The sequence below is a fragment of the Vulpes lagopus genome, chromosome 21 (assembly GCF_018345385.1).
Source record: "Vulpes lagopus strain Blue_001 chromosome 21, ASM1834538v1, whole genome shotgun sequence".
Lineage (NCBI taxonomy): Eukaryota > Metazoa > Chordata > Mammalia > Carnivora > Canidae > Vulpes > Vulpes lagopus.
In genome coordinates this window covers 43,522,949-43,531,785 of record NC_054844.1, presented here as the reverse complement: position 1 = coordinate 43,531,785, position 8,837 = coordinate 43,522,949, and the positions used below count along the sequence as shown (strand labels likewise).

Genomic DNA, 8,837 nt, shown 5'->3' with positions numbered 1-8,837 from the left:
TTTAATTTGAAAAGACGGATTCTCATCAACCATTCCGTCTTCTTTCTGCGCTGAGTTCTTAGAAGAGAACGCAGACCTTTCCTCGGGCCACCCCACCCCTCCATGTGAAACCCCTGGGTCAGCAGTGATTTCTCCGGATCAGAGGGAGGACTACTGGGGTCAGGACACCTGCACACGGTATGAAAACAGCCAAGGAAGACACGAAGTGACCTCTGAACCTTTTATTGGGCTCCTGCTCCTCAAAGGGTACCCTGTTTTGCTGCCTCAACGCCTCAGAATTTTGGTGTCGTTGGTCTCAGACACCACCTTGCCGTCCACGATCTTGCGGGTGGTGGTCTTCTGGATGGTCTGCAAGGAGTTGCTGCTGTCCAGGGCGTCAGTAAGACTGTAACAGAAGCCCAAGCCCCGGTTATAAACAGCTCTGCAGAGTCGCAGGGAGTCAAGGAAAGGGTTGAAAAGCCCTCCCGATCCCTGCCTTTATCTCCGTATTCTTTTGACTACTTCCTCCATAAAAGGGAAACCCAAGGCCAAACTCCATGTGTGCTCTAAGTATGGCCGGGGCAAGGCTTACTCTCTTCCCTTCTCTAGGGTTGGGGGGGCCTCTGCAACCGTTACTCCCTTGGAGCTGCAGGAGCCCTCGCAGAGCAACACCCCGGTGCTCAGTGGACCCCAGTGAACGGGCACGTGGTGGGGCTTACCAAAGGGGCTCTGGGGAGAAGCATCTCCCCGCCCCGGCTGGTGAGGTGGGACGAGAGGCCCATTTACCTGAAGTCCTCCCCATCTTCCAACAGGCGACGGTAGGTAGCAATCTCAGCCTCCAGCTTGACCTTGACGTTCAGCAGGGCCTCGTACTCCTGGGCCTGGCGCTGCCCCTCTGCCCGGGTCTGGGACAGCTCTGACTCCAGGTGCAGCAGGACCCCGTTGAGCTGCTCCATCTGCATCGTGTAGCGGGTCTCGACCTCCCTCAGGCTGTTCTCCAAGCTGGCCTTCTGCGGGGGCACAGGGAGGAGGATCGGGCGAGCCTCGCCATGGAGCGGAAGGAGAGTCTCGGCAAGTTTTAGCAGAGCGGTCTGAGTCCCATGACGGCTCATCCCATCACTCTTGGAAACTTGAGAACTTAGGGCGTGCCAGGTACTAGGGTCGTGGGTGGGAGCAGTGAGAAATGCAGAGAACCACTCTTTCTGAGCATAAGGGGTGGGATTGGGCCGAGACGGGATTGGGGCCGACAGAGGGCAGGGCCAGGGGGCGTTGGAGCTGGGGAAGTGAGGCTTACCAGGTTTCTCATGGAGTCCAGGTTGATCTCCAAGGACTGGGCGGTACGTCTCAGCTCCGTGAGGGTCATCTCAGCTTCTCCGATCTCAGCGGTCTGTGTGGTGACCACTGTGGTGCTCTCCTCGATCTGCAGGGTGGGTATAGTCCTCAGGTCCCCCCTCCTTCGCTTCCCTCCCACAGCCTCAGGCCTCTGTGTCTAGCCGGGCACCCAGCCCTTCCCCTCGTGCACCTGCTGAGACCAGTACTTGTCCAGCTCCTCCCGGTTCTTCTGAGCCAGCTCGTCATACTGGGCCCGGATATCTGCCATGATCTTGCTGAGGTCCTGAGATTTGGGGGCATCCAACTCCACCGTCAACCCAGAGTTGGCGATTTGGTTTTGTAGACCCTTTACTTCCTAAAGGAGAGAGGATCAGAGTGAGGAGAGACTCGGGGTCAGAGCTCCGACAAGGCTCCTCTCCTGCAACTGTCCCTCGTGGGAGACCTGTGGGATCAGCTGGAGAAAGCAGCAGAGAAGATTCTTGGTTTTATACTCTGGGCGATGCCAATCCTGGGTTTTCTACTGCCGATGAATAAAATGCCACCCACTCTGCCCAAATCTGTCACCTACAGGTGGTTTCTCTCCCTCACTTCACTCTGTCCCTCCATCTATCCTCCTTCCACAACCTCCTCCTTCTACATTCTTCCAGGAAGCCCTCTCAGCGCCACCTGCCCTCACTCCTCCAGCAGCCCTCACACGTGGTGCTGGCTGCTTCTATCTTTTGTCCTCTCCTCGCTCTCTCACCCATGTCCCCTTGACCCCATCACACTGCAATTCAGGTGGCCGAGTATGGCAATGGTCTGATTAAGGAGAGCCCGCGCTGGTAGTTCTAAACTTCTCTGCAAGCTACTTACAGGCAGGCGGCCTGTGCCACCTAGTGCCCCCCACCCCCGACATGTTTGGCCTCCTCCTTCCCGGCCTGGCCAGGGGCCCCTGCTTGCCTCCTCGTGGTTCTTCTTCATGAAGAGCAGCTCCTCCTTGAGAGCCTCGATCTCTGTCTCTAGCTGCAGCCGAGTGACATTGGTGTCATCAATGACCTTGCGGAGCCCATGGATGTCGCTCTCCACGGACTGGCGCATGGCCAGCTCCGTCTCGTACCTGGGGGCGGGGGGAGGGGAGGCGATCAGAGGGCCTCATTCTGACCCAGGACCTTCTCACTAGGCCATCTGAGAGCGCCCCTGGCCCCCGCAAACCAGCCGCCGAAGTCCGGATCAGGTGGTAATCCTCTGGGCAGCCTTCTCGGTTCTTGGGGGACAATGTTCTTAGACTGTGTTATATCCGTGAAGAAATACATGGAGCCTAGCTCCTACCCACCCAGCTCTGACCAGAGCCAAAGATCCCGCTGTGAGCCCCCGCCTGAGTGGCCCAGCCAGCACCAGATGGTTCTTGGGGCCACCCCGGCCTCCCCAGCAGCCCCAGGCTTACTTGACGCGGAAGTCGTCAGCAGCGAGCCGGGCGTTGTCAATCTGCAGAACGATGCGGGCATTGTCCACGGCACTTGCAAAGATCTGGGGGATTGGGGAGAGGTGGCTCCGTGAAGGGGAAGTCAGTGATGGAGCGGGCCGAGCCGGGCAGTGTTGTGTCTGAGTGGAACCTTCTCGATCCCAGGAATAGTCAGAGGTTCTCCTTGTGCACCCACCCCCTTCCACCTGTGCCCCCTCACACTGTCGCTCCTTTCCTGGGGCCCCAAATTCCAGAGTTCCCACCGGTCTCCCACCCCCCTTCTCGGCCCGCCTGCCCTGAAGTCAGTCAGTCCTCTCCTTGGCCCTCTCCTGGTATTTTTTTCCTAGTGCACCTGTTCACCTCCCCCCTGCTCGCCCCCATTGGCCCCTCCCACAGGTAGGCCTCCTGTTTACTCTTAGATGACTCAGCCTTAGCCACATCCGCTTAACCCTCCAATTGTCCTCATTCAGGCAGAAATCAGGTGTCCAGGTCCTCTTTCTGGGGCCTTATCTCCCGTCCCTCCCTCCATGCCCTGGACTTCCTCTGCAAGACTCTCGCCCCTCCCCTTCTCCCCTTCGCCTGGGAAAGGGCCCTGCCATGCCCAGTCACCGCACTTGGGGTCCCTGTAACCGGCGTGCGTGTGCAGGGGAAGTCCAGGGCATGCCCACCCCCTCCTTGTGGAAGAGGGGCGGAGTGGAGATAGAAAGCAGGAAGGAGTCGGACACCCCACCCCATTAAAATTCCAATCCCTGGGGGAGGAGGAAGAAGCCGCCCGGTAACAGGGTAGGCCGTGGCTCTGGGTTGGGGTGGCCCCCTTACCTGAGCCCTCAGGTCCTCGATGGTCTTGAAGTAATGCCCCCAGTCTCTGACCTGGGGGCCCTTCTTCTCCAGGTGTTCCCGGATTTTCATCTCCAGTCTCTGATTATCAGCCTCCAGGCTCCTCACCTTCTCCAGGTAGGAGGCCAGGCGGTCATTCAGGTCCTGCATGGTCTCCTTCTCGCCCTGGATGCCCCCTATGCCCGCCAGACCCCCGGCCATCCCCGCGGCCAAGCCCCCGGACCCCCAGCCGCCCCGGAAGCTGGTGGAGCGGGATACGGAGATCCGGGAGCCGGAGCCCCCTGCGCCTGCATAGACGCTGGCCGCGCTGCTGCTGATGGGCCGGACCCGGTGGCTGGGCGCCTGCACGGAGCCCAGGGACCGGTAGTTGGAGGAGAAGGTGGAGCGGGCGGTGAAGCTCATGCTGCTCGGAGGGAGGGAGGGCCGGAGGGCGACTCGGGAGGCCAGGGCTCAGGCTCGGGCCAGGGACGGTGCAGCGTCCGCCACCGAAGTTATATCCTGGCAGGAGGGGGTGGGGACCGGCGGGCAGGCCCCCCCCCCCCCCCCCCCCCCCCAGGCTGGGCTGCAGGTGCACCGCGCCGGCATCGCGTCCCGGGCCGCGCCTCCCCGGCCTCCCTCCCCCGGCACCCAGCACCCCGGCACCCCGCACCCTGCAGCCAAGGCCGCCCTCCACCCCGCGCAGAAGCGGTGAGCAACCTGGGGGACCAGGGCAGCAGGTGGAGCCGGCCCTCCACGCAGAGTTTGGGGCAGGAAATAACGTCCTTAGATCACCCTCCCCGGGTACGGGAGGTCCTGGCATGTTGGAATTTGGGGGTTTGGGAAGATGATAAGCGAGTGACGTCAGGTGCGAATCTCTGAACCATCCTCAGCCTGCAGCCCAAGTTCCCACCTGCAGAGAGCATGGGGTGGGGGGGTCCTGGAGCCCCAGGAGTCGTGGGGAAGGAAAGTTTGGGGCTGGAAAGGAAGAGAAGCTCAACCCTGAGTCTCCCATCTGCCAGTCTACACCGCGACCCCCGCCACACTCGGTTCTCAAACATACCCCCTTGCACCTGTTCATTAGCACGCATGCACGCACCCACGCCCCATCGTAGCCATGTGTATTGTCAAACACCCACTGGGGTCAGGTCACCCACCAAGTACGGACAGGCCGGTTCTCGGAATCCCCTCCCTCTTGGTCTCCTCCCCTCCCCTCCCCTTCCCCTCCCTTCCCCTCCCTTTCCAAGGAAGCCTGCCGTCAGCTCAGCGGGACACTTGGTAATTTAAACGCCCCAACACTCTTCATTTCTAAACACGTGTGTGTCAGCCTTACCCACACCCTGGGGTCAACAAACACTTCCTGAGCACTTTACAGTCCAACAAGTATTTATTGGGCACCTACTGTGTGTCAGACCCTCCCAGAGTTGCTGCTGGGAAAACAGCCCCAATAACAGAGGCTGAAATCGGTCAGGCGGATCGCAGGGGGTCCCACACGGTGTAGGGTCTCAGGGGACAGGCATGCATGCCCAGGAATGTTCCGGCTGAGACTCAGCCCTTGTGGCCAGCCCCCTCCCCATCCTTACTAGGATTTTTCTGCAGGTGCCTTCCTCCTCCTGCCTCTCCTCCCTGGACCTCAAGCCTGTCCCCCAGGACCTAGGTAGGTAAAAAGGATGGGAGCAAAGAAGTTCCCACCAGTGGCCATCCCCAGCCGAGTGAACCTGGGGAATCCTGAGGTACAGGGCCTTCTGGTCTGTCACCGTGAGCAGCCCGTTTGTCCAGCAGGGCCTGACCTGGTCCACTGGGCTCTGCTCTTTGCTCTGGAGTGGACCTATTGATTCTTATCGAGCTGCCAGCTGAACCCAAGAGATTGGGGGCAGCCGTGAGGGCAGGCCTGGGGGAGGAAGGGATAGAGCTGGGCCAGGGGACCGGCCAGGGAGGCACAGCTCAGATGTGGGGCTTGGCCTTGGTTCTCCCCGGCCTGCCCTTTGGCTGAGGAAAGCCCCGCAATGTGGGAGCCGGCCTGGGGTGCACCCGGGCCTGCCGAAGGCTAAGAGGCAAATGGGTGCAAAGTAGCAGGCAAATAGGTGCCCGCTTGCTTTGCATGGCAGGCTTCTGGGGCATGAGAGGTGCCAGCCAGTCAAGGGTTCCTCCTGCCTTCTACCTTCGCCTTCCCCCTCTGGGTTCCAGAACTGTCGTGTTGTGCAGACTTGTACAGTACCCTACACAGATTAAACGTGCGGTGTGTTGCCTTGGCTGTTTTTGCTAAGCTTCGGGTCAGCCAAGTTGGACTCCAGGCCGGCTGTGTGACCTTGGGGAAGTCACCTCACTCTGAACTTCAGGTTTCCTCACTCCTACGGGGAGAATAATAAAGCCCATCCGCCCAGTCTATCTCCTTGAGTGCCGGTGGGTGTGAGTGTTATCACTCCTCCATGAGACGAATAAATACCAGTTCTTACTGCAGAATAGTAAGTCCTCCACACGTCCAGGAGGGCCGAGGTGGGGCGACAATTTAATTGTAAAGTGGTTCAATGATAAGAGGTCTAAGTCACTTAAGACCCTTGGGGGACTTTAAATTCCACCAGGGATCAGGCCCAGATCCCAGGATTCTTAACCAAACTCCTGCCCAGATACTTCTTTGATCCCTACCCCATCCCAACTGCTCAGGACCTTTTGGGGCCGGAGGGGGAGAGCGGCCAGCTGGGTCTTATCTCCCATAGCTGATGTCTATGGCCACATTCCTGACCTGTTGCAGCATCGGGCAAATACCAGCCTCGGGCTTCTAGCACCGGCTGGCCTGCCCTTTCCTGCCCCTTCCAGACTGCCGGGTGATTCAGAGCCCTTTCACTCCCAGGGGGGTGAGGGGGGTGGGGGGAGTTTCGGCTGCAGATTCCCAGCGCTGGGGCCGCAGAGTGGAGTCCAGTGGTGGCCGGGAGGGAAGGGGAACAGGCGTCCAAGCGGGAGGGCCCTGGGAGCCTGGGCAGGAGGTGGCCTGCTGAGACAAGGTCTGGGAGTACAGAGGCCGCCTCTAAGGGGGGATTGCATTCTGGCGTCTTTCCGCTGAGGGGGAGCGGGAACCTGAGAGGCAAGTTTACCTCCTGAGTAAGCTCTGAGATGACCCTGATAAGGGGGGTCAGCCCTTTCCTCCCCCTTCCCACATTCTCCGTCCTGGAGGGGGAGGGGGAGGGCCAGGGCTAACAGCTGGGCCAGCTAGCCGGTGGGCTTAGGGGTGGGGATTAGGGGTGGGGAGGGTCTGGGCCCTGGCAGCCCTCCAGGGTTTGCTTCATCATTTAGGCTGGAAATGGCCTACTGGGCCCTGAGGAGGGAGGTGTCTAGAATAGCAGCTGAGGTGTGAGGGCGGGGGTCTGTGGCCCAAACAGGGAGGGCAAAATGTCCTTCCATCCTCGGGAAGGACTGGGGAGGACTTCAGAAGGGACTTCCCCCAGGCGTGAGTGAGTGTTGGAGGAAGGGAGAGGAACCTCCCCGTGGTGGGGAGGTGGGAGGCGGTGAGGTGGGTGCAGGGAGCAGGTCCTGGGAGGCTCCCCTCAGCTCCCCTCCCTGCCTGCCGCTGAGAGCCCAGAGCTGCAGAGGAGCCGAGTGAGGGCGAGGAGCACGGGGCAGAGGGGGACTCCCTGAGGCCCAGCCCTGCATCTGCCATGTAGGGGGAATCTCTGTCAACGATTTTGATTTAAACAATTAAGGAAATAGGGGGTGCTGGGAGAGGCCGGGGCGCCAACAAGTGCAGGCTGTGGAGGCAGGCGGGGTGGTGGGGCCTGCAGCTGAGGTGGGCGTAGAACTGAATCTGAATTTCTCAAGACTTTGAGACTCTTCTGGCGACATCGCTGGCCCGTTTGGAGGCCGAGGTGCTGCTGTCCAGTGTGGAGTCAAGGAGGGTTTCTGAGGGTTTGGGCCAGACCGTTTCCCCCCGGGGCTGGGAGGGTCAAAGAATGCTCTGGCACTTGTGTATCATTGCTTTGGTTGGGTTAGTCCCCTCGGAAAAAGAAGGAAAGATCAGCACTGACCACCACGTGGCCGCCCAGAAATCTCCAGTGCTGAGGCTCAGAGAAGATTCCAGTCTGGCCATCCTACAAGACCCCCGAGCTCCCTGGGCCCTCCTGCAGCCTTTTCCGGCAACGTCCACTCTCATCCACCAGGGATGCCCTCTCTTACTCTTATCACCTCTTCCCCTTTGTCCCTGGCGCTCCTGGTCTCTCCTCAGGACAACCCCGATACCCCGATGCCATCCTCCAGCCTGTTACCTTTTTCCAATTGACTGAAAAGTAAGTGGGGCAAGGGGACGAGCATGGCCCTCAGTGTCGAAAGATCTGGGTTGAAGGTCCCACTGCTGGCTGAGTGATCTTGGGTGAATGCACTTGTCTTGGTGTCCTTGGTAGAATAAAAATAATAGTTGTATCTACTCCAAGAGCTTTCACGCGGACCCAATGGGACAATCTTCCTGGACAAACTGACAACTGAGAAGCCGGTCAACTCCTCTCTTGTCTGGTTGCTCTATTTACTCCCCCCCCCCCCGCCCCCGATTTTGCCCTCACTCACTGCCCTCTAGTCTGCTCCCTGCTCACCGCTCTTTCCTTTCAACCTGGGCACAGGGTAGGGGCAGCCCTGAGTCTATGGAAAAGGAGATAGCATGGAGAAGCAGGGGGGCTGAGGACCTGTCTCAGAATCATCCTGTCAGTGGTCATATCTCCATTAGTCTGTCTCCCATTGGCTTTGGACTTGGTGGATCTACTGGCGGTGTCTGGGGGGAACTCTCCTGTGAGCAGCTAGAAACACAAGGCTACAGCTTGGGAGGGGCATGGGGCAGGGGATGCGACTCGCACAGCTAAGGCTAGCCCTTAGGGCCTTTGCACAAACTGGGGGAAAAAATCATCATTGTCCTTGTTTCCTTGGCCTGTGTGCTGACCAATCTGCACAGCCAGATGTGGTGGCCGTGTCTGGGGCCCCCCACCTAGAGGCTTTGGGGAAAACCCTGGCATGGATGAGAAGACCTATGGAGAAGGATCGCAGGCAAGAAGTGGGCAGAGACCTAAGGCAAGAAGAGGAGGAAGAGACAGAGGGAAAAGAGAGGAGAAAGGGGAGGAGGCCCCGACTCTTGCCAGTTGCCAGGAAGGGACCACGAGAGAGAGGCCACGAGAACCAAGGAGAAGGCGTTTCGAGGAGGCGCAGTCCGCGGGGCCTCCATCACGGAGGCCGAGGGCAGGAAGGTGACGGGGATTGGGAGCAGGCGGTGAAGGCCGGGGGAGCGAGTGGTTAGTGG

General features: G+C 59.7%; 1 protein-coding gene across 1 annotated transcript; it reads right to left on the bottom strand.

Moving 5' to 3' along the window:
- Positions 1–206: 206 nt before the first annotated feature.
- Positions 207–4,078, bottom strand: KRT18 (keratin 18). Its single transcript, XM_041736600.1, has 7 exons — positions 3,572–4,078; positions 2,735–2,817; positions 2,251–2,407; positions 1,502–1,666; positions 1,274–1,399; positions 766–989; positions 207–385 (listed from the first exon to the last, which is right to left on the bottom strand). The coding sequence occupies exons 1-7, from the start codon at positions 3,989–3,991 to the stop codon at positions 265–267; spliced, it is 1,296 nt and encodes a 431-aa protein (XP_041592534.1). The 5' UTR covers positions 3,992–4,078; the 3' UTR covers positions 207–264.
- Between the last annotated feature and the right edge of the window lie 4,759 nt (positions 4,079–8,837).

Coding starts and splice junctions, on each gene's coding strand:
- KRT18 (XM_041736600.1), bottom strand. CDS start 3,991: ATGAGCTTCACCGCCCGCTCCACCTTCTCCTCCAACTACCGGTCCCTG. Junction 1,667..2,250: donor TGAAGAAGAACCACGAGGAG/GCAAGCAGGGGC, acceptor TCTCTCCTTTAG/GAAGTAAAGGGTCTACAAAA. Junction 1,400..1,501: donor ACAAGTACTGGTCTCAGCAG/GTGCACGAGGGG, acceptor CCCACCCTGCAG/ATCGAGGAGAGCACCACAGT.